Source organism: Macrotis lagotis, chromosome 5, assembly GCF_037893015.1.
Source record: "Macrotis lagotis isolate mMagLag1 chromosome 5, bilby.v1.9.chrom.fasta, whole genome shotgun sequence".
NCBI classification, from domain to species: Eukaryota; Metazoa; Chordata; class Mammalia; order Peramelemorphia; family Peramelidae; genus Macrotis; species Macrotis lagotis.
The window spans coordinates 42,499,801-42,526,215 of record NC_133662.1 but is presented as its reverse complement, the minus strand read 5'-3'; the positions used below and the strand labels follow the sequence as shown (position 1 = coordinate 42,526,215).

Below are 26,415 nucleotides of genomic sequence, written 5' to 3'. Positions count from 1 at the left end.
ACTACTTTCCAAGATAGTTGATTCCTCTTTTGGTCAATTCTAACAATTCTTCATTCTAATTGTATTTAATAATAACAGCTAACATTTAGATAGCATAAACAATGGGTTCAGGCACTATACTTAATTGCCTTACAATTATCATCACATTTGACTTTTGTAATAACCCTGAGAGGTAGGTGCTATTATTATTTCCATTTTTTACATCTGAGGACTGAGGCAAACAGAGGTTAAGTGACTTACCCAAGGTCACATAGTTATAAGTGTCCAAGGCCAAATTTGAACTCAGATATTCCTGTCTCCAGGCCCAGGGTTCTATCCATTGTGCCTTCTAGCTGTCTCCCATATATAAATATATTTACATTTGCTAGCCATCATAAACCTCAAAATTCTCTCTCAAAATAAGACTCAATTTATAAAGCAGGTATATTGTCAATACAACTACCAACAAGTCTCCTTATCTTTTTTCCTCCTTTATCTTTTTTTCTTTACAGAGGAAATCTGATTCATTCATTGATTCAACAAATAAAATTAAACATATAACATAGGGGATGCAAAGGACAAAACATAGTCCCCATCCTAAAGGAGGCCGGAGCTCACAGGCATATAATCACCTAAATGTTAAAATATTTGAAGTATACTGAAAGATTTGATGGTTCTAAAATATTTCTCAAACCTACATTTGATGTTGCCTTGAAATTTCCAACATAATAGAGTCATTAAGAGATCACTTAAGAAAAAGGGAGTTAGGTAGATATTAATGATACCTAGGGTGTAACTTCAGTATTATTCTCAAATCTTCCCTGTCCCTTACCAAATATCCAATCAAGTTGCCAAATCCTCTCATTTCTATAATTATACAGTTCTCTCATCTGTGCCCATCTTTCTACTCATGGCCAAGACTCCATTTCAGAACCTCTTCCCTGCACAACCGTGACTCCTCCTTGGTCTTCTTGCTCCAAGTCACCCAATATACACCAGCCAAAGTGGTATTCCAAAAGTTAAAATCTGACCATTCCAGTCCCCCACTCAAACTCCAATGTTTGAGCCAAGGATCAAATATAAATTGCTCTGGTTGGCATTCAAAGCTCTTCACAACCTGGCCCCAAACTAGCAGTCTAGGGTTTTTACACATCTCATTTGCCTTTCCACAGTCTATGTCCTAGCTCGAATAACTCTCTTCCTGTTCCTCACACATCTTATCTCTTTTTATGTTTTTATGCCTTTTTACTGACTGTCCCTCCTCCCTTCTACTTCTCACAATCCTTTTCTTCCTTCAAAACTTAACTCAAATACAACCTTCTACATCAAACCTTTCCTGATCCTCCAGCTGTTAGCCCCCTACCTAAAAGAATTTTTAACTTGAATTTATTGTGTGTGTATGTGTGTGTATGTGTATGTGTGTATGTATATATACACACACACGAGCATACAAAAGAAATAGAAGGCAATTTTCCAAATATATATACATATATATATATATATATATGTCTGTGTGTCTGTATAAATGTGTATTATATATAAAATATATAATACATACCCACATATACAAAGATGTACAAATACATACACTCCCAATGGACTTTGTGTCAAGAACTGTTTCATTTTTGTCTCTTTATATCCAGCACCCAGCACAGTTCCTAGCACATAATACATACTTAACAAATATCACTAACTGATAGAGATTATCTTCAATAAGTACATGAGCTTCTAATGAGAGGAATTAACTGACACCTCGAGTTACTAAAAGCATCTAAATCATGGGTTTTTAGTCTGAGGTCCCAGGAATTCATTCACAGCTTTCATAGACTCTATAAATTTGGATGGGAAATCATTTTTAAAATTTTCATTTACTTATTTTCATTAAGCTCTAATGAAAACATTGGAACAAGTGCTTTCAAGTGTTTAAAAATATTATTCTCAGAAGGGATCAATATACTTCAACAAACTGCCAAAGATGTCCATGACACATAAAAAGTTAAGAACCCCTAGTGTAAGGAATCAATCAATTAAATAATAAACAAATACTTATTAGGTGCTTAATACATACCATTCACTATGCTAAGGAAATGGGAATTTAAAAAAAAAAAGATAAAAACACAACCCTTGTCCCCAAGTAATTCACATTCCAATGGAGAGACAACATGAAAACCACAAACTGCAGAAAAGACATATTACAGTATAAACACGAGATGAGATGATCACATAGAGAAAGCACTAGTAGTGAGAAAGACCCAGGAAAGGCTTCTTGAAGAAATCAGGATTTGAATTGTGAGTCTTACTCCATGTCATTATATGCTTGAAACTGGGTAGAACCAAACACATTACTCTCATCTCAATTACAAATTGTAATTACATAAATTATGTAGATTTAAACTATATGTGTGTATACTTATATCCATACATATATATACATATATATATATATATATATACATATATATATATATATACACACACACACACACACACACACACACACACACATACAACACTTATTTAGGAAATATGAATATAAGGAACACAATATAAGACTATTTAATCTATTAATATCAGATGGGAATGGAAAAAGAGAGGCAGTATACCATAATGAATATAAAGGGCTGGTTTTGTAATCAAGAAACTCTGAATTCAAGACACACCTCTAATATATGGCCAGAACTGTGTGACCATGGACAAGTCACTTAATCTTTTAAGGTCCCCAGGAAACTCTCTAAATTACAGAATAATTGCTGATCTCTATCAGTAAAAGAAGTTTCCCTCACTAATAAAAATCACAGTTCTAGATAAATAATCATGTATTTACAGATGGATGGATGGATGGATGGATGGATGGATGGATATCTAGATACAGACAGACATACACGCTAAAGTATGGCCAGATTCTAAAACTAAAGCAACATCTATTTAAATAACATTGGCTATCATGGTTTTCTTCATGTTATTTGCTCAAATGTAAAGGTTTAAGAAACAGTCAATGTCTCCCCAGTAAGACCCGAAATATAGGTATTTCTAAACTGAAAGAAAAATTCTTCCATGTCCCAGACTAAGAACAAAAGCAATGATTACTCTAAAAAAAATTTTTTTAAGGACTAATATAGTTTTTTCTACTGTCCTTGGAATAAAATTCTAAAAGACCTCAAGACAACTATTTTAAATTAGAGTAGCAAGGAAGTTCTTTGTCCATCAAGCTAACAGGCATCAAAAACCTAACTTTTTTCCTAAACATCTAAATGAATAAGAATTAATACTCTCTATATAGCTTTGGTCATTCATTCTGTACTCTAACATAATTAAGGTAAATCAACAAACTAGTCACAAAGACACAGAGTAAAAATAGGAATGAATAAAAATAAGATAGTCCAGCCCTTCTTCACAATTTCAGAAATTAAAGTCTAGACACTTGTGTACAAACTTTTAAAAAAAATGCAATTTTCTGTTGCTTTGTTTCAGACAAATTTATCAAGCTCAGTTTTGACTACCACTGTAGAGAGTTGGCAATCAATCATGTCAGAAGATAAAATTTTGACCCAGATAATTACACTAAAGCAGTTAGAGTCAAGAATAAAACTCAGAATACAACAACCCTAATAACTGGGTCACAGGGATAACTACCAAATGAAACTCTGCCAGATTTGAGACTCTAAACAAAAACAATTAAAGAAAAACCTATGTAAAAATATGAGAGGTACAGCACAGAGGGAAAAACATTACACTTGGAACCTAAGGTACTGGGTTAAAAGCTTGAAGACTGGCCCTAAAGAAGAAAACCAAATATGCTTCCTCCCTTCTTTGCTAGGGTAAGCAACTATGGAAGTAAAAAATTATGTGTATTGGCAGAATGGACTGACAGACTGTTTAATTTTGATACCTATTTCTTTATCTTGTATCCTAACTGGGTTTTTTTGTTTGTTTGTTTGTTTTTTAGGTTTTTGCAAGGAAAATGAGGTTAAGTGGCTTGCCCAAGGCCACACAACTAGGTAATTATTAAGTGTCTGAGACCGGATTTGAACCCAGGTACTTCTGACTCCAAGGCCAGTGATTTATTCACTACGCCACCCAGCCGCCCCCTATCTTGTATTCTTATTTTAACAAATGGGTCTCTGGAGTAAATGAGAGAAGAGGAATAAACTTGGATAATTAAAGAAAGATTGAAAAACAAAATTTATCCAAAAAAATTTTCAAAATGAAAAATAAATGAAGTTGAACAAGATGGTCTCTAAAGTTCTAAATGCTATCATTCTATTATTTCTTTCCACCTTTTTCAAAGACAGTAAATAAAACATAACTTGCATCAGTTTCCTAAAAATCAAACACAGTTTAGATGTTCTATTTTTCAAGAGAATAATAAAATACAAAGTTAGATCATCTTTCTGAGAAATAAAATGTTAAAAACAGTGACGTAAAAATATTTTGGTATAGCAATAACAATTAGTATTGTTACTGTGAACGAATTTTTTAACTACCTTATCTAACAAACAAAGGAATTGGATCACATAAGAACTAAATTCCCTAATATTGTGTGATCACAGGTAAACACCATTGAAAACTGAGACCTGAGGCCTACAAAATTCTCAGGCTTCTGCTTTTCACTTCCCAGATAACTGCAGCACTGAACAAAAGGTGTTAGAAAAGATAAAGTCCCATGCTGTAAACTATTTTGCCATATGTACACATTTGGAAATTTCACCAGTCTACACTGGCTTTATCAATTATAAATATACCTGCGTTCTTCTTGGGGAAACTGTATTGAGTTAGTACCCTTGAGATTAATTTGTCTGTTTTCTATGTGTCTATTTTACCAGGCAGATGCACTGAACCCAGAGTAATAATAAGTCTATTTACTAAGAGGAGCCAATCAGGAAGCTGCAGGGAGAGTCTTGCTCACTCCACGATACCTTTCCTGTGTTCACTGTCTGACTTGGCTGAACCGTACCCCCACCTCCACTCACAGACTGGTCCAAACCACCTTGTAGTCAAGCACTCCTACAAACCTCCTGCTTCTATGCTCACCAGTTCTGAAATTCATATTCACTGCAATCAATCCCCCAAAAGATCATAAACCCAATATACACTAAACAACCAAACCCTCTGTTCAATGTGCCTCACTTTTTTTTTAAAAATGTTTTTTATTCATTTTAAACTTAGAAAATGAAAAAAGAACATTGTCATATTCACAGAAGAGGATTTAATAGAAAACAATAAATTTCTATTTTAAAAAATCTATACAATAAATATTACACTGTTTCCAAACCTGCCCAGCTTTTCTTTGCTTCCTTGTAGGTTTTCTTTTGTTCTCTGCTGTGCACTTTTTACTTTAATTCTTTTTCCCCTCCCTCTCCATCCACCCTAAAAAAAAGGCTACAATTGACATAAGTATCTACACACACACACACACACACACACACACACACACACACTCTCACACCCATATATGTAAAACCATACTATACATATTTCCATTTGTCATTTCATCCACCTCTTAAAGTGGATAGCCTCTTCATTCATAGGTCCAGTTCTTTCCATAATTTTCTAAATCATCTTTCTAAATCATCATCTCCTACATGCAGCAATAGTCCAATCCAATTATATACTGAGGGATTGTCTATGAAATTTTTTTTCCTAATTTTTTTGCATTCCTTCTATTCTTAGCTACACTGGTTTTATTGATATCTGAAAATTTTAATTTAAAATAGAAATTACCCTATTTACAGTTCAACACTGCATTCACCTTGAAATACAGTTTAAGGACTGATACTGCTAAATCTGTTTCCCTTACAGCTATTTTCCCTGATTTCTCTGAAATTCCTGGACCTTTTGTTCTACCAAATGAACTTTATTATTACTTTTCCTAAGTCAGTAACATAATTTGGGGAGGCAGGGATGGCACAATAACATAGGCAATTCTTATTATATTGGCTTTCCATAAACCATAAACAATAATTATTACTTCAATTATTTAAATCTGACTTTATTTGTATAAAAAGTGCTTTTTGTTTAAGTTCATACAGTTTCTGTGTCTGTTTGGGCAGGTGTACTCTCAAGTATTTTATACTATCTAGTTATTTTGAATGGTGCAAAACAATATTGAATAATATTGCTAACAATATGGTTTTCTTGTTTTTCTCTTTTTATTAAATCTATTTTAACTTTTACTTTATCTAAGATCATGATTACTACTCCTGCCTTTTTAAAAATAAATGTATTTATATTTCTAACTATATGCAAAGATAGTTTTCAGCAGTCATTTTTTTGTAAGATTTTGGGTTTCACAGTTTTCTTCCTCTCTCTCTTTCCCTCCCCCTCCTCCCTTGACAGTGAGTAATCTAATAAGGGTTATATGTGTATAACTATAATAAACATATTTCCATATTAGTCAAATTGTGAAAGAAGAATCAGAACAAAAGGAAGGCAAAAACCATGAGAGGAGGAAAAATATATAAAGCATAAAATAAATTTTAAAAAACGAAAATAGTATGTTTTGGTCTTTCACTGGATATGGATGGTATTTTCCATCACAAGTCCTTTAGAATTTATATTGCAGTGAAGAGATAAGTGTAACACAGCTGATGATGATACAATGTGGCTTTTAATGTGTACAATGTTGTCCTGATTTTGTTTACTTCATTCATTCCTGTTTTTTTAATATAAATTCAACTTCTGACCTTTATTTTTATTTTTGTGTGTATCACTCATTTTTTATAGTGTTTCCTTAAAACAATGTATTTTTGAATTCACATTTTAAACTGATAAACAATTCATCCAGTTCACACAGTAAGTTAAAATTACTTGCTCTATTTTTTCCTTCCTAATTTTCCTCACTATCCTTCTCAGACTATTTATGCTATCCCTTCTGTTTTACTGCTACCCCATACTACCCCACCCAGAGTCTCTCCCTTATTCTCTCTCTCCCACCCTATCCCCTTGCCCTCTTATTTCTTTCTGAATTTAGAAGAATTCTATATTCTTCTAGATAAATTGTGCTGGTTATACCACAAATAATGAAATGTCTTTCAATTCGTTAAATGTCTTTTTTTTTTTTCATTCAGAATTGTACCTAACTTTGCAAGGTAAGTTACCCTGGCCTATAACCCAAGACAGTCCTCTAAATTAATTCACTAAAGTAATTTATTACTTTCTTCATTAAAGGTCTCAATTCCAAGACTTGGTAGCCTTGGTTTCTCAAAGACATGTAAGGTCTGTTGCTGGTCATTTCAATCATGTCTGAGTCTTTATGACCTCTCCTGGGTTTTCTTAGCAAAGATAATGAAGTGGTTTGCCATTTCCTTCTCAGATGAGGAAACAGAGGTAGGTCTGAACTTACTAATTATAATAGTCTCAGCTGTAACATCTAGGTCTTGGTTAGTCAAAGTTTGAGAGTAGGCCTACAGATAACCTGAATGTCTTACATCTGAGCATGAGCATAGGTTCTGAGAGAATAGTAAGTAAGTGATGATTTTTTTTTATCAGTCCAGTAATTCATGATAACTAACTTAGTTAAACATTGGGTTGTAGATCTATAAAAAACATGCAACATTAATGAAATAGAAGCTCCCTGATATATTTCAAATCACAAAAATAATAAAAGCGACCAAATGTAAATACCAAGAAAATAAAACTATTAAAATATCCTTACAGTTTCAAACTGCAGATGGCTATCCTTTAAGAAACCTTGAATCTTGTCAGGAGGCAGAATGCTGAATCGAAATCGAAACAGGTCCATCTCCTGCTGAATGAGCCAGCGCCTGAGTTCCTCTCTGAGAAGAAATGTAGGTTAGGTTACAAACCCAAAGATCACAACTCTTGGAAATGTTTATTAAAAAGTATTTAAGAACATTAGCCAAGCCTAAAAAAGGCTGTTTCCAGGGAGACAGTCAGTGAAAATTAGATGCATTCTTAAAAATAAAGACAATAAGCTTATCAAATATTAAAATTAAAATTTTCCAAAAAAGAAGATCCTGAGATTCCTGTACATATAAAAAAACTGATTGTTCTAAATTAAGAAAATTAAGCTTTCCTGGGAAAAATAAAACTAAACTAAACCCTAACTTTGACAGTTCTCATCACCTGCTGGTTGGTCTCATGACCTAAAGTATCTCCGACCCCCTAAATATTCCTTTCACTCTCCAATCCTTAACTGATCTCCTAAAGTGCAGGTCTGACCATATCACCCCCATGCCCCATCACTGCCCCACCCCTTCCCTCAGTCTTCAATAAAAATTGGTAGTTTCCTGATATCTCCAGGATAGAATATAAAATCCTCTGGCTTTTAATAACCTGATCCCTTTACTTCTTTCCACATTCTCTTCTATCTATCCAGTCAGTGACACTGCCTTTTTGCTATTCCTCAACCAAGATATTCATCTCCTGACTCCAAATGCTTCCCCTGGCTATGCGCACATCACCCCCACCCCTGTCTGAAACACTCATCTTCCTCATCTCTCTTCCTGGCTTCCCTCAAGTCCAAGTCTAGGTTCTACCTTTTGCAATAAGTCTGACTTCAATCTTAGTTCATTCCCTCTGAGACCCCCCCCCCCAATTTATCCTGTCTCTCTCATATCGGTACATAGTTATTTGCATGCACACAGCCCTAATAGTATAAATTGCTAGAAAGAAGGGACCGTTACCATTCTTGGTCTCAAGCACTTAACAAAGCAGACAATGTATAATATTAGTTGATTTGACTTAACTAAAATGGAGCAGGATGGGAAGAATATAGATAAATGATTATTTTAAGAATGCCCAGAAAAGATATTTTCCTAGTTTCCAAAGGACTTTATTTTAATGAAATATTTCCAAAGCTTTATGTTATTTGTGATACGACAAAATTTTTAAATCCCAAAGGATTCTCTTTTATTTGGTTTTACTAATTACTTAAAAAGCTAAGTCTGATGGACTAAATATGTTATGACATACGATTAGATTTATCTCCAAATATTTAATATATTATAAAGATATCACAAATAATTTGACAAAATTATGTTTTCTTTAGGTATTTCTAAATAAACAAAAAGTTTTGCCTGCAGTTTTAAATTTTATAAAGTCATAATATTAGGTAGGTATAGGTGTGCCTCACTTTTTTCTAAAAAAGCAAAAGAAAAACCCTTAATTCACAAAGCAGTTAAATTAGGCAATTATTTGTAATTACAAAATAACTAATCCATTTATAAAAAATAGTTCACCTGATAATTTACTTTAAATATTAAACTACTCTCAGGACAGTATGAATCAATTTATAAAAATTTGATTTTCATAGAAACACATCCACAATTTAAAAATAAGATGGCATAAGGTATCTTTTAAATCACAAGCTCAAAACATTCAGACCACTGATAGTCATGTAAGAAGAATCTCCCAGTAATTTCCCTCACATTCATTTGCACACACTCCTAGATCATCTTCCAGCCAATCTATAAATCAAAAGCATGAATATGTAACAAAACAACATTAATATTGAAAATAATATATTTAAAAGAAAGATAACAGCTAACCCCCCCCCCCAGTTGGCAATATGGAAATAAAAAAGCAAGACTTTTACTTTACTGTAAAGTATAACCATTTTTTAGAAACATACTTGGGCCTATCTGAGCACTATTATAAGAAAAAGATTAAACATTCACCTAAAATTCAGAAAAAGTTCATATCCCATTTGAGTGAGAGGACTTTCTTTGGTTTTTTCTTAAGTATGCTAAGTCTTGGGGGCAGCTAGGTGGCGCAGTAGATAGAGCACCAGCCCTGGAGTCAGGAGTACCTGAGTTCAAATACGGCCTCAGGTACTTAATAATGATCTAGCTATGTAACCTTGGGCAAGTCACTTAACCCCATTGCCTTGCAAAAACCAAAAAAAAAAAAAAAAAAAAAAAAAACCAAAAAGAAAAGTATGCTAAATCTTTTCCAGGAAAAAAATGTTATCAAAACTCTCCTACACATTCCTTTCCAATTTTCATTTTGTTCTACTCATGACCAATATAAACCAAAGATAGACTCCACAGCAAATAGCAATAAAAATTCATTTAATTGTGCTAATAAAATCAATCTCATCCACTTTACTACACCAGAATTTAGTGATGCTAAATTCTTAACAAAAACTGTCCATGCTTAGCATCATTTTCACTTTCTCTTGCCTTTTTCCCCAATTTTCAACTCTTATCTTACCTACTTCCAATTTAATTTTGACTCATCTTTATATTCCCTTTACTCTGGTACCACATTCAGCCAAATCTCTCAAATATACTAGGATGCCAAAATTCATGTTTCAGGAGGATTTAAAAAAAAAACTGCTTCAGAAATTCATTAATTATAAACAATTATGAATAATTGACATTAGCATGATTTCGTTGTTTAAAGAAATAAGTAAGCAAATCACTGAACAGGCCACCCAGAGGATAGGAGTGTTGAAAGAGCACTGGCTTTGTAATCAGAGGACTTGAGTTCAAATTCCACCTCTATTGCTTATTTACATATAGCTCTTAGAGCAAGTCACATAATTTCCCTGAACCTAAGGTAAACTTCCTCATCTGTAAAAGGAAAGTTATGGCCAAGATGATCACTGAGGTCCCTTTCAACTCTGGATCTATGGTCCTATTATCTAGGTTCCAGTCTCTCCCAGTTCTATCACTAATTAATTCTGCAATCTTGGACAAACTTTAATCTTGATGGACCTCAATTGCATTAGCTATTAAAAAAGAAATGAGGGACAAGGCTGAGATGTTCTCTCAAGTCCCTTTCTATTCAAATTCTATTATTTTGATATTTCAGAACTCAAAGAGAAGAAATCCACAGATTTAGGGGAAAAGACAAAGGATTCAAAATTCTGAGTTATTTTAAAATCGTGCAATTTTACATACAAAATTACAATAATGCAAAGTTAAATCTTAAGAAGAGAAGCATTTTTCTAAAGCAATATGCCAATATTCCAAACCCTTTTGAGTATGTTGGAGTGTGGAGAAGAGGAAGAGAGGAGCTGATTATATGTTGGCTGCCAAGTCTCTCTTGTAGAAAGGGGAACACAAGTTGGCCAGGGATTCTCACCGCCATGTCAGACAGCTGGGCCTACCTAAGTTGACCCATGTTCAGTTTGTGGTATGAATGGCCATACTGATTGTTTAATCTTGCTCAAGGAAATTCTATAACATGTCAACTCCTATTGTACCAATCCACATCCCAAGACTTCTAAGTTCACTATGAACTACCCAGAAATCCATGAACCAGAAATAAAATCAGTGCATACTTACGACTGGCAATAAGCAAGACGCAAGATGAAATGAGATATGTGATCCTTCCTTCGTGCTTCAAATTCATCATCTGAACTTTCCTACAGAGTAATAAATATTTAAATTAATCAGAAAAAAAATTTAAAGGAATAAGAAAATACTGAGGTAAAAGGAAACATTAAAACTTTAAAATCCACATAATTCACACATGTTCATCAACTGAAAAAAATATTTAGTGAATGATAAAGATATTATATTAATCGTCACCTAACAGTAAACCATGAAGCAATTCATGTTCCTCCCCTCCCCAAGGACACAAAACTACCATAAGAGACAAGGTAGCAAAATGGAAAGGATGCTAGGTTTAAGAAGGAAGGGAGAAAAGGAAGCAAGCATTATTAAACTTTTTGTATTGTTGTTCAATCTTGTCTGACTCTTCCTGGCCCCACTTGGGGTTTTCCTGGCAAAGATCCTAGAATGGTTTACCATTTCCTTCTGCACTTTACAGATGGCCTCAGACACTTTCCTTCCTTCCTTCTTTACTTTACAGATGAGGAAATTGAGGCAAACAGGGCAAGCAATTTGCCCAAGGTAACACAGCTAGTAAGTGTCTGAGGCTTTGAACTCAGGTCTTCCTGACTCCAGGCCCAGCACTCTATCCACACCAAGTAGCCACTCTAATACTTCTTGTATACTCAGTACTAGCCTTTAGAAATAATATCTCATTCAATCCTCACAGAGATCCTCAAAGATACAAGTTATTATTAACCCATTTTACAGTTGAGGAAATTGAAGACAGAAGTTGAGAGTTAGCATTTGTCTGAGGGCATTATTAAATTCAAGCCCTTCTGAATCTTAGTCTGGAGTTATTTCAACTAGACCACTGGCAGTTATTTCTAGAATTTGGAGATAAGGGATCTAGGTTTGAATCTAGGTTCTACAGCTTATTACTTGTGTGACAAAATTCCTGAGCCTCAATTTCTTCACACATAAAATGAGGGGGTTAAATTAGATGAGTCTTTTCAGTCTAAATCTATGTTCTTAACACTCTGTGACCTGGCAAAGTATAATTTGGATTAAAGAAACTTACTCGGATAGAGCACTGGCCTTGGAGTCAGGAGGACCTGAGCTCAAATCTGGCCTCAGACTCTTAATAATTCCATAAATGTGTGACCTTGGGCAAGTTACTACAATCATGATATAACAGGATGTGATATAACTACTAACTCTCTTAAAAAAAAAAAAAGGAAAAATTAAACGTGTTTAAAATTAAACAAGTATAAAATGTCACCATAAAATGTTGTTGTTGTTGTTTTTGTTATTATTATTTATTATTACTGTCAGGGAAAAGTCAAACTTGAACAACTTTGAATACATATTTATTAAGTGTCTACAACCTACTTGGAGCAGCAAGGTAGCCCAGCCTGGAATGCCAGGCCTGGAGTCAGGAAGACTCATCTTCCTATTCAAATCTGGCCCCAGTCATTACTGGCTATGTGACAAGTCATGTTTGCCTCAGTTACTAAATCTGTAAAATGAGCTGGAAAAAGAAATGGCAAGTCATTCCAGTATGCTTGCCAATAAAACCCAAATAGGTCACAAAGAGCTGGACACGACTGAAATGACTGAACAACAACAACAATCTACAGAGACCTCAGTTGGCAGCTAAGATTGAATAAGATACACTCTCTGCCCTTAAGGGTTTTTGATACGTTAAGAAAATTATAATATAAAAAAATACATAAGAAGGGTCTGAACAAAGAGACTGCTGCTGATTTTTTGAACTGAAGGATATTGTGGACAGCACCCTAAGCCTACAGAAAAGAAGCAATTGAAAGACATGAAACTCAGATAAGGGATGGTGAATGGTGCAGTTGGCAAGAACAAAGAACACAAGGAGTTTGAAAGTATAGAGTGTTGTCAGATGATGAAAGATCTTGAATGCAAGTCTGAGAAGTATGAGCTTTATTTGAGGAGGAAAAGGGAGTTACTGAAAGTTGAGTAGAGTCATGCATAAGGAAGATTTTGCTGGTCTAAGAATTGGGAAGGAAGAGAATAGAGCTAGGAAAAACCATTAGGAGGTTACTGCAAGACCAGCTAATGAAGAAGGGTAACACTAGGATAGTAATTCTAGAAAACAGGAGAAGAGATAGATGTAAAAGATATCAAAGGGGTAGAATAAATAAGATGTGACTTCTAACTGGATATGGAAAAAAAGATCAAAATTAATACATGTTTGTGAACACAATTAGAAGAGTTTTTAGCAACCCTACCCTCCCTGAAAAGAAAAATACCATAGACAGAGCACTAACCCTGTAGTCAGGAGGACCTGAGTTCAAATGTCACCTCAGAAACTTAATAACTACCTAGCTGTGTGACCTTGGGCAAGTCACTTAATCCCACTGCCTTCCAAAATCAAACAATAAAAAATATCAGCCTTTCCTAAAGAAACTTCAATAAAGAGAATTTGATAAGAAAATGTAAAAAAAATTGTGCTGAAACAAATACATCATAATAACCTTAATAGTCAATATAATATGCAGTTAGAAGATGTTTGTTACCAAAGTAGATGCAATGATCCAAATAACAGAAGCATATGTGCACATCAATCTGCTATATCAATCAACATGCATTTATAATGCCAAGCTTTTCACTAGGCACTAGTGGAGCTAGGGATATTAAAAAAAGAAATAATCTCTTTGTTCCAATGGAGAAGAAAAATACATATATAAATTTATATATATTGTATTTATATGTTGTATGTATCTATATATACTTTTTGCTTATATATATGTATTTTTGCAAGAATATGCATTTTTATACTTACGGATATATTTTTTTCTTCATTAAAATACAGACATTAATTCTTTTTTCCATATTCCTATTCCTACTAGTGCCTAGTGAAAAGTTTGGCACTATAAATGCATGATGACTGATATTGTATATACATAATAAACATAAAGAAAAACACAAAATAGTTAAAAGATAGCTAGTGAATAAGACTACTAACTGTTGTGGAGAAATAGGGAAAGATTTTATATAATAGAAGGTCCTTGAACTCAAAGGGAAAAAAAGGAATTCTAAGAGGCAGAGGTAAAAAGGAAGTTCACTTAAACATGGGAGATAACCAGAACTAAGATACAGTGATGAAAAAAAAGGTCTGCAGTATGTGAAGCCCAGAAAAAAGAATAGTTTGACACATCACAAGTTGAGCAGGAAGCCAGTCAGCAAAGAGTAGAGCAGTGAGCAAGAACAGAGAAAGAGAACACAATGAATATGGTCAGTTTCTCCCCATAAGAAATTGTCAGATACAGATAAAAAAGAGATATAAGATGACAGTTTGAGGGGATGTTAGGATCTAACAATGGCAGAAGAAGTGGTTACATAATAATTTATGCAAATGAAAATATTTTTATTTGTACTTACTCTGTAGGAAAATCTGAGTTTTCGAATCTCAATCTCCAGCTTACTCTGATATTGTTCAGACCCTTTCACGTAGCTCACACCAAGATTCTCAACTATCTTGAGCACTATAAAATTCACAGCAAGAGATAGAAAGTTTTATAAAAGAAAAATGAGAAATGATTTGGGCTTTTAAAAACTAAAACAAGAGGGGGAAAATCCTTTGTTTAACTCATAAGTTCATTTAGAACTTATCACAAAATTTAAGCATCAATGTTTTTGGCAGATCAGATTTGATTCATCTCAAATTCCTAGTGAATTCACTTTACCTCTCTATTCATTTCATGTCCTAGATTTAGTATGTGGAGTTTAGATATTACCACATTATTTTTTGGATATGATCCAAATGCAGATCAAAGCATACTATTTTTTTTTATTTTTTGTGCTGTTTTTTATTTTCTTTCATAATATGACTAAAATGGGAATTTGTTTTGCATGACTGAATGTTTATAAGCTTTATCATATTGCTTACCAGCTCAAGTGGGGGACAATATAAAGTGCTATATTATTACTTTTCCCAATTAAGGAAATCCACTTTCTTTTCCTTTCCCTTACCCAATGAGTGAATAAACCTCTGAAACAAATATGCAATCAAGCAAAAATAATTTTCTTCATTGGTCACATGCAAAATATATCTTAATCTACAGCCCGAGTTCATCGTTTCTTTTTTTTTTTAAGATTTTTTTCAAGCCAATGGGGTTAAGTGGCTTTCCCAAGGCCACACAGCTAGGTAATTATTAAGTGTATGAGGTCGGATTTGAACCCAAGTACTCCTGACTCCAAGGCCAGTGCTCTAATCACTACACCACCTAGCCACCCTGAGCTCATCATTTCTGAGTCAGAGGGTTGATAACGTGAATCCTCTGGAACTAACTAATCATTGACTTCATCAATGTTAAGTCTTTCAATGTTACTGTTCTTGTATAAATTGTTCTCCCCTCTTTATACAATAGTATTTCATCGTAGTCACCTATCATAATTTATTAAGCTATTTCCCAGTTGATGGATACCACTAATTTTCAGTCCTTTGCCATCATAAAAAAGCTACTATAAATAATATATATATGTGTATATATATATATATATACACACACACACACACACACACACACACACACACACACACACACATATATATGTATATGGTACAGATCTAGTAGTATTATCTCTGGGACAAAAAGTAAACACAGTTTAACAGTTTTGGAGGCATAGTTCCAAACTATATTCTATAATGAGAGACAGACTACTTCATTTTCCTGGCATAAACTAAACAAGTCAGAAGGGAGCAGAATTTCTCATAGCTACATGAAGTGAGATACCAAGGGGATGAAGAAACTCAGATACCAAGTCATCAAAAATGCTTGCCATGAACAGATTGCTACACTTTGAAATCAGTGGCTCTTTGAAAATAACTTATCCTGGAAAGACTTACATGAACAGAACCAGGAGAGTGCTACACAAAGTAACAGCAATATCATACAATGATGAACTGTGAATCATTAAGATATTCTCAACAATACAATACTCCAAGACAATTACAAAGGATTCATGATGAAAAATGCTATTCATCTCCAGAGAAAGAACTTCTGGAGTATAAATGCAGAACAAAAGAAACTATTTTGTTTTTTCTTTTTTGTGCTTTTCTTGTGTTTTGGTTCATAGTATGACTAAAATGGGAATTTGCTTTGCTTGACTGAATGTTTATAAGCTTTATCAAATTGCCAACTATCTCAAGTGGGGAAGCAAGAAAATCTGGAATTCAAATTTTTTAAAATGAACTTTTAAAATTGTTTTTACATACAATTGGGGAAAAAATATTATTATTAATTCAAAAAAAATTTTAAAAAGGAAAGTAACATCTATCCTTCCCAATAGTACTAATTCTTTCAGAGCCTACTTCAAATCAATAATATGATAAAATAAAATTCAATGCTAACATGTACCTGAATGGGAAAGAAATAAGTGATATAAAATTACCTTAAACATTTCAAGTCTAACAGTTCAAATGTAAAATATCACTCACATTTAAGCCTTTCGACAGCCAGATGTTCAAACTCCATCAAAGATATGTTTTCAGAAGGAGGTTGTAGGTAGAACTGAAGGCTATGAGGATAGGAAACACCCCTCTGGTCACCTGCCAGATTTAGTTTCTTTCTCTTTTGTCCAGAAAATTGCATCTTTGTTATCTTAAGCAAAGAAGAAAAAGATTAGTTGAAAATACAGCAAGATAATTTTGCCCATTTGAGGGGAGTTCCTAAATTTCACCAAAATACATATTAAGAGTCAGTATGGCATTGGTCTCAGAGTAAGGATAACATAGGTTTTCAAATTCAACCACTAACACATTTGTTTGTATAACCTCAAGCAAGTAACTTTACATCTTAGGGTTCCAGCAAGTTTCTAAGATGATAAATTGCAAAACAGGTACTAATCTGTATAGGAAGAGGGAATTGTCTTACTGGGAGTTTCCTTTGTTAATAAAATCACAGATCTAGCTTTTAAAATAATGATCGCGCAATGCTTCCTGCTAATTCATAGCTCTAAATACAACCAACTGTACAACAATCCTTAGAACTTCCAGATTCAAGGTGAGGTCTGTAACACTAAACTCATTAGTGAGACCTGAGTTCAAATCCAACTTCAGACAAAAACTGTGTCTGAGACACACAGCTGTGATCCTGGACAAGTCAATAAACTTCAGTCTCAGGTTCCTCAACTGTAAAATGAGAATAATAATAATAGCAACTATGTCCCGGAGAAGTTATGAGGATCAAATGAAATAATAATAATTGTATAAAGTATGGTACATAGTAGGCACTAGGTAAATGTTGTCTATTACTATTTTTTTATTAATACTTATTCTAATAGGGTTATTGTAAGGAAAATGCACCATAAACCTTAAAGAACTATACAAATATGAGTTAATTATTAGGGTAGGAGTAGAAGGATGACTGCAATGACCAGCCAGTCCATTTCACTTATAAAATCTGTGGTAATTAATAATATAAAACATTTTTACTGTCATTTAGGTCTCACAAATTGCTTTACATATAACTTTACAATAATATTATGAAATAGGTGCTTTTTTAACCTTTTATTTTTCTCTCCTTTTTTTTTTGATCCAGACCTGTGTTTTCATTAGCGTGAACTCTGGAGTGGAAATCTTGCTATACCTACACAGATCAACTGGCCACTGAAAAGTTAAATGGTATAGCCACATAGAAATTTTTACTTTATACAGTTAATGTTTAAGTGAATGGACTCACAAGTAGTTTTGATCATATATTATATTTTACAAAGATAAACAATGAAATAATGTTAAAGATGCAATGTATAATCTAAACAATGAAGTGTGATATGTGTAAAATTCAATTATAAAACAGATCAGAGGGGCAGCTATAGTTGGAACAGTGGATACAGCATCAGCCCTGGATTCAGGAGGACCTGAGTTCAAATACAGTCTCAGACACTTAATAATTGCCTAGCTAGGTGACCCTGGGCAAATCACTTAACCCCTTTGCCTTAAATAAATAAATTTTTTCAAAAAAGAAAATACTGGGGCAGCTAGGTGACGTAGTGGATAAAGCACCAGCCCTGGAGCCAGGAGTACCTGGGTTCAAATCTGGTCTCAGAAGAGAAAAGAAAAAGAAAAAAAGAAAATACTGCGGGGCTGGAGTCCGGAGGATCTGAGTTCAAATCTAGCCTCAGACACTTAATAATTACCTAGCTGTGTGGCCTTGGGCAAATCACTTTACCCCCACTGACTTGTAAAAAAAGAAAACACACACACACACACACACACAAAAAACCAGATCAGAAAAGAAAACTATGGGGAAAGTCTATAAAAAAGGACAATTGTTTCTATGTTCATAGTAAAACTGGATATAAATTGATAAAGAGACATAATCACTTCTCACTTTTGTCAATACCATTATGTTGACCCAGTGGATAGATTGTCCAGCCTAAGGTCAGGAAGACTCATCCAGATCATCAAATCTGACCTCAGACCTATAGATAAGTCACTTTACCCTGTTTGCCTCAGTTTCCTCATCTGTAAAAGAAGCTGGAGATGGAAATGGCAAACCACTCTTGCCAAGAAAACCCCAAACGGGGTCACCAGGAGTCAGACAGGTCTGAAACGAATGAACAACAGAGATACAATCGCTTCTCGCTATATTTATCCTACATCTGGTACTAACCCCTTGAGGAATCTGTATCTTAAGAAGGGTCAAGTGACTTGCCTAGGGGTCATACAGCTACGAAGTGGAGAAAGGTGAAATTCAGACATGATCTCAAAGGCTCTCAAACCCATCACGCGGGCCACAAACATTTCACTAAGCACTTACTGTCTGTGATCCAAAACAGGAAGACCCTACAAACTCTGTCTTGGGAATTTCCGTGGTCTACCTTCCCGGCTTCCCTGACCGGGAGCAGCTGGGGAAGGCGAGCAGGCCCCACCTCACGCACCACCCACCCGCCCGGATCCCGGGCTCTCCCTCCAGCACGGCATCTAGCCCCTCGCTCCATCCTCCCAACCCCTCAGGAAACATAATGCACTTAAAGTTTGCAAAGAGGAAACGTGTCCCAAGATGCCCACGCGAGGTTATTACCGGCAACACTACCAAGTCTCCGAAAAGTGCAGAGATGCTTCTCTCCAGAGCCTGGAGTCAACTCTTCTCTAAGGCGGGAGATTTCGGATGGAGCCGGAAGTCGTCACGACTCGCGCCAGCCCCGCCCCCTTTCTGCGTCGCAGCCGCCTCGCTCCGCCCCCTCTCCCTCCGCGCCGGCCCCGCCTCCCCTCGCTCCGCCCCCCTCTCCCTCCGCGCCGGCCCCGCCTCCCCTCGCTCCGCCCCACCTCCCCTCGCTCCGCCCCCTCTCCCTCCGCGCCGGCCCCGCCTCCCCTCGCTCCGCCCCGCCTCCCCTCGCTCCGCCCCCTCTCCCTCCGCGCCGGCCCCGCCTCCCCTCGCTCCGCCCCGCCTCCCCTCGCTCCGCCCCCTCTCCCTCTGCGCCGGCCCCGCCTCCCCTCGCTCCGCTCCCCTCTCCCTCCGCTCGTGCCCCTGCTCGTGCCGCCTTGCCCACGCTCCTGCTTCTTGGTTATGCCAGTCACGCACCCATTTATTCTGCATTTATCTAAACTGTTCTGATTTATATAAGACGTCTCTCTCCGTCAGAATGTGACAGAATGTTGTTAACTGAATCTTCGTTTTTATTTTTTTTCTGGTTTCCTCGTGTCTCCTCTAAAATCCTACTTTCAACAAGAAGCCTTTTACAAATAATAATTATTACATAATGAATTGGACATATACTTAGGGAGGAAGCGGAAGCCAAGAAATGATTACCAATAATGCTAGCACCTTTCCTGTTAGGATTATCTGCAGTTTATCTGAAATATGTCTTATTTGTACATGTCGTACCCCTTAGACTGTGAGCTATTTCAAAACACACAACCAAAGGATATACAAAGGCAGTTTCCGAGGGGGAAATCAAAGCGATCCATAGTTATACGAAAAAAATGCTCTAAATCATTATTAATTAGAGAAAAGCAAAGTAAAGCATCTCTGGGGTACCATCTCAAACTTCGCAGATTGACCAACATGACCAGAAAGGACAATGATCATTGTTGGAAGGGATGTGGGAAATCTGGGACACTATTACACTGCTGGTGGAGCTGTGAACTCATCCAACCTTTCTGGAGAGCAATTTGGAAATATGGCAAAGGGCAAACCACTCTTGCCAAGAAAACCCCAAATGGGGGTCACCAAGAGTCAGACAGGTCTGAAAGGGATGAACAACAGAGATACAATCACTTCTCACTATAGTTATCCTACATCTGGTATTAACCCTATGAGGAATCTGTAGCTTAAAAATAGTTAAGGGGCTGCTAGGTGATGCAGTGGATAGAGCACCAGCCCTGGAGTCAGGAGTACCTGGGTTCAAATCCAGCCTCAGACACTTAATAATTACCTGGCCTTGGGCAGGCCACTTTAACTCCATTTGCCTTGCAAAAAAAAATAATAGTTAAGTGACTTGCCTAGAGTCATAAAGCTACTAAAATAAAATATGCATATCCTTTGATGTAGCAATTCCACTACTGGGTCTAATCTTGAAGAGATCATGAAAAAGGGTAAAAACTTCACATGTACAAAAATATTCATAGCAACTTTGTAGTGGCAAAGAATTGAAAATCAAGATGTCCATCAATTAGGCAATGGCTGAACAAACTGTGGTATATGTATGTGATGGAACACTATCATTCCATAAGAAATCATGAGGGACAGGATTTCAGAATAGCCTAGAAAGACTTGCATGAATTGATAATGAGTGAAATGAGCAGAACCAGAACATTATACACCATAACAACAACAAGGGATGATGATCAACTTGGATGGACTTGCACATTCCATCAGTACAATAATCAGGGACATTTTTAGGGGATCCGTGATAGAGAACACCATCTGTAATCCAGTGAAGGAACTGTGGAGTTTAAACAAAGACCAAAGATTATTATCTTCAATTTTTAAAAAGCTGTCTTGTGTATTACATAATTTCACTATTTCTAATGTTTTCTTTCTTATGGATCATTTTTTTTCTCTCACCACATTCAATTTTGATCCATGCATATCATGGAAACAAATGTAAAGACTATATCAGATTGCCTTCTGTTGGGGGAGGGGGAAGGGGGGAATTGTAAAATTCAAAACCTTGCAAAAAAAAGATTGGTATAAACTACCATTGTATGTAATTGGAAAACATAAAATATTTATATAATTTAAAAAAACAGACAACTTTTGCCTTTGTAAATGTGTAGCTCAGCAGCTTGCTCACTCTTAAGTGCTTAATTAACACTGATTGATTGATTGATTGATTTGGAGGTAGGGAGTTCTTGGAAATGGACTCTGGGAAGTGCATCTAAGTAAAGAGATACTTCAGTCTTCTATGTTGATTGCAACTCTAGTGATGGAGTCCTGCAGAGATAAAAGCAGTTGTGGCCTGCCCAGAAATTGGCACAATGTGTCAATTTGTTCAATATGAGCTTGAATATATTCAGTCAGCAAAGAGGGAAAAGTCTATTCATTGTTCTCTTTTTTTAAGATTCTCTAAAATTCTTAACAGCTTCTTGGAGAATTAAAATGACTCTAAATTTGGCCTTCAGAGTGAGGATGGTCACAGGCTACTGTAGAATCCTAAATATCTAGAGTAAAAGAAGAGATTCTTCAAGACATGTCTGTGATGGACTCACTGATAGATACACTGGGAAAAATGGGTTTTGGAATCAAAAGATCAGGGTTCAAGGGGCAGATAGGTGGCACAGTGGATAGAGCATCAGCCCTGGAGTCAGGAGAACCTGAGTTCAAATATGACCTCAGACACTTAATAATTACCTAGCTGTGTGGCCTTGGGCAAAGTCACTTAACCACATTCCCTTGCTAAAAATAAAATAAAATAACATTTAAAAGATCAGGGTTCAAATTCCAATCCTGGGCTGGGACAAAGTTCCACTTTTTATTCATTTAACCATGGGCAAGTCATTTTACCTATAAGAACTTCAGTTCTTCTGTTATATGAGAGAACTGGACTTGATGACATCAAAGATACTTTCCTGATAGCTTTTAAATCAATGATCCTCTGACTCATTTGAGATTGCTGCCATCCTTTAGTTCTCTTTTCCCAGGATTCATGAACTCTGGTACAATATCTCTTTTCTTCCTTTTTGTCCTGCCTTTCTCTCTCCCAAAGTGAACTTCTGGACCATAACCCTTACTAAGTCCACAAAACTTGAAAATATGTTCTTTGTTTCCTTTGTATTTGCTTTTTGTTTCTTTAATTATAATCTGTTTCATATAAATAATAGAAAGTTGACAAATTGATTTGTTTTGCTGAGTTTTTTTACTTCTCATGATTTGTTAGGGGAAATGACTGAATAGTAAAAGGGAATGAATACAGTAACAAATTAAGATGATATAAAAAACCAAGATTTCAATAAAAATCAATTTAAAAAATAGAATCATAGTTGAAACAAAGGATAAGATCTGAGGAGTTCCAAATAATTGTGTGGAAAAGATCTGCGATTTTTTTTAATAACAAATTCTTTTCACCATTAAAGACAATGAATTTGTGTTCTAATTTCATAGTTGGGAATGTATCTGAGGAAATGAGAGATCAGAAAAAATACAGAAAAAATAACTCTACTAGACAAGGATGTAAAGAAGAAGTCTATAATGAAAGTGACACAGTTTTAAGGTGTTAAGGATTGATTCTAGGGATATCTGAAGGAGGAAAAAAATACCTCAATAGAAAAAATAAATCTCAAACTCTGTTACTACCAAAAAAAAAGGAACATTAATAACTTCCCAGGCATGTGGTCAACTTTGTAATACATAAATTCACTGATGAGGGAACTGATTAAAAGAAAAAGAGATTAGCTTTTGAATTAAGTAGACCATATTTTTTATCACCCAATTAAGAAAATATTCACTGTGATAATTTTTTTGGTATTGTTGACCATAGAAACTGTTTGACTGAGCAGAACAAGATATCACCTTAGATGTTCTCCTCCAACAATACAGATACTTAGAGTCCATGTGATAAAATTTAGCAAGATCCTGTGAAATGTATAAAAAGAATCATTTTGGAAACCCTCTGTTCCTTAATAGCAATCAGTTATAAAACAGAAAGATGTATAATCATAAAAGGTGTTCATCATCCAGGTGGAAACTATGAATAAATACTCATAAGTATCTTTTCTCAGGATAAAAGCAGATTGAGACAATAAAGAACAATTGTATGAGAGTTATAACCTTACTCTACAACATTTAGTTTTCACACAATTCACTTTTTATTGTTGAGGATGATGGTGATATTTAGCACCTTAAAGACAGATGATAGATCAAGATAGACAAAGGTAGAATGTATTAAGAGTGTGTGAGTAAACAGGATTAAAAAAACATAGAAAGAAAAAAATGAGTCTGGACCAAGTCTTGAGGGTACATCCACAGTTAAGACTTTGTCAGTTAAACATTTGACATTGTACTTCACATCAGGTGTAATATTTTAAAGTGTATTTTTGTCTTTTCAAATTTATTTAGGGGGTAACCAGGTAGCACAGTGGATAGAGCACCAGTCCTGGAGTCAGGAGGATCTGAGGTCAAATGTGGCCTCAGACACTTAATAATTAACTAGCTGTGTGGCCTTGAGCAAGCCACTTAACCCCACTGCTTTGCAAAAATCTAAAAAAAAAAATTTTTTAAAAACTCATTTAGATTGCTCACAGAGATGGGAAATTATAGGTATGAAATATAGATAGATAGATAGATAGATAGATAGATAGATAGATAGATAGATAGATAGATAGATAGATAGATCAGATATGGTTGCTGAGCTGATTGGTTTGGATGAATAATTTTTTTCTGTCTCTTATCCTTTGTTGGAAGGGGTAGTTCACTAGGTAGGAGAGTTAAGAGAAGTTAGAGTGGAAAAAAAGTCAGCTTAGCTGAATCATAGAGTTTGGAAAGGGCAATGAGATGAAAAAGATCAAGGATAAATTGTGAAAGGTTTTAAAAATTAAAGAATTAATGATGGGGGGCAGAACCAAGATAGTGGAAAAAATCCCAGGAGCTCTCCCCAAGACCACTCCAAATACCTTTAAATAATGACTCTAACCAAATTCTAGAGTGGCAGAAAAGGTCTTTTACACCTGGTAAGAAAGAACCACAATGCAGCCTAGGCCCTGCCAGCCACACCAGAACAAACCAGCTCCAGTCATCTAAGAACAACCCATGGGGTGTCTGGGTCCCTTGGGGCCCATGGGTTTAATAGTAATGGGAGCAGTTCCCAGACCTCTCAGTCCATGAATTGCCAAGGACAACTAGGAAGGTCAGCAGGAAACCTGCCACATCAAAGTGAGCATGGAGCCCTGTCCAGTTCAGGTCTCAGCACAGACCCAATCCTGAGAACCAGGAGCAGGCATGAAGAGCCACCCAGCAGATACTTCCAATGAGCTCAGTCCATGGATGGTAAAGAATCCCTGGAGACTGCAGAGGTCTCTTTGCTATCTCTGAGGCAGGACCTTGTTGCCTTTGCCCAAACTCAGATCTAGGTTTCAGTCTGGGTCCTAGTCTCAGTAAAAGGAACTTTACTGTCATAGCAGACCAGGGACTCTCCTCACAGTTCCATGGCAGAGGGGAGTGATTGTGAGCATCCACAGACCAGAGCATAGGCCAGGAGAAAAGACATAGCCTCTCATAAGATCTTGAAGGAATTGAGGCCCTGGGGGAGGGGAGGGTAATCTCTGAAAACAGCTGCAAAAACCCTCAAAAAGCTTGGAAAAGTGTGTCCTCCACCCTAGAAGCAGAACCCCACATTAACAAAGAGTTAAAATCAAGTCATAGGCTACGGAAACAAGAAAACAACAGAAGGAAAAAAAACAACCATAGACAATTATTTTATTTTGGTCCTATGGAGGATCAAAATATCCACTCAGAAGATAACAAAGTCAAAGCTTTTGTGTCCAAAGCCTCCAAGAAAAATATGCATTGGTCTTAGACTATGGAAGAGCTCAAAAAAAGATTTTGACAATCAAATAAGGGAGGTAGAGGAAAAATTGAGAAGAGAAATGAGAGCTAAGCAGGAAAATCATGAAAACCAAGTCAGCAGGTTGGAAAAGGGGGACACAAAAAATACTGAAGAAAATAATGTCTTAAAAATTAGTTTAGGTCAAATGGAAAAATCAGGTCAAAAGGTCAATGAGAAAACGAATGCCTTAAAAAGCAGAACTGGTCAGATGGAAAAGGAGATACAAAAGCTCTCTGAAGAAAATAATTACTCAACATTTAGAATGGAGTTAAGAGAAGTTGATGACTTTGTGAGGAATCAAGAAACAATAAAACAAAACCAAAAGAATGAAAAACTAGAAGAAACTGTGAAATATCTCATTTGAAAAACAACTGACCTGGACAACAGATCCAAGAGAAATAATTTAAAAATTATTGGGCTACCTGAAAGTCATGACCAGGAAAAGAGCTGCAACTTCAATTTTCAAGAAATTGTCCAGGAAAGCTGCCCTGATATCCAAGAAACAGAGGGTAAAAATAGAAATTGAGGGAATCCACCAATCACCTCCTGAAAAAAGATCCCAAAATAAAATCTCCAGTAATATTATAGCCAAATTCCAGAACTCCCAAGTCAAGGAGAAAATATTCCAAATAGTCAGAAAGAAACAATTCAAATATTGTGGAGTTACAGTCAGGTGGCTATAGGATTTAGCAGCTTCTACATTAGGGGATCAAAAGGCTTGGAATATGATATTTCAGAAGGTAAGAGAACTTGAATTACAACCAAGAATCAAATACCCAGCAAAACTAAACATACTCTTTCAGGGGGGAAAAGATGGATATTCAGTGAAATAGGGATCTTTCAGACTTTGAAATAACCAGTTCGACAGAAAGTTTGATCTTAAGGTGTAGGCCGCAGGTAAAGCATGAGAGGGTGGACCGGAAGGGCAAATTATGAGGGGATTTAATGACATTGTACTGCTTGTATTCCTATATGGGAAGATGATACTGATAATTCATATGAACCTTCTCATTTGTTAGGGCAGTGAGAAGGAGCATATGTAGACAAGGCATAAGAGGGAACTAAATATGAATATAAAATATGTTATAAATATGTAGTTAATGGACGAGAAATGAATGTACAGGGAGAAATGGAAAGGAGAGGTAGAATGGGCTGTTATTTCACATAACAG

The 26,415-nt window shown here is 35.7% G+C and overlaps 1 protein-coding gene across 2 annotated transcripts in view; it reads right to left on the bottom strand.

The window, feature by feature from the left end:
• Nucleotides 1-19,391, bottom strand: part of PRIM2 (DNA primase subunit 2) — a 379,634-nt gene extending 360,243 nt beyond the window's left edge. The window contains exons 1-5 of one of the 2 annotated variants that reach the window (XM_074237283.1): nt 19,283-19,391; nt 16,696-16,858; nt 14,637-14,740; nt 11,232-11,311; nt 7,634-7,754 (exon numbers count right to left, since the gene is read on the bottom strand). In XM_074237283.1, the coding sequence (XP_074093384.1) occupies nt 7,634-7,754; nt 11,232-11,311; nt 14,637-14,740; nt 16,696-16,849 (459 nt within the window). In that variant the 5' untranslated portion in view covers nt 16,850-16,858; nt 19,283-19,391. The remainder of the gene's footprint in view (nt 1-7,633; nt 7,755-11,231; nt 11,312-14,636; nt 14,741-16,695; nt 16,859-19,282) is intronic. The other variant, XM_074237284.1, reaches the window with a different exon arrangement.
• Nucleotides 19,392-26,415: the final 7,024 nt, after the last annotated feature.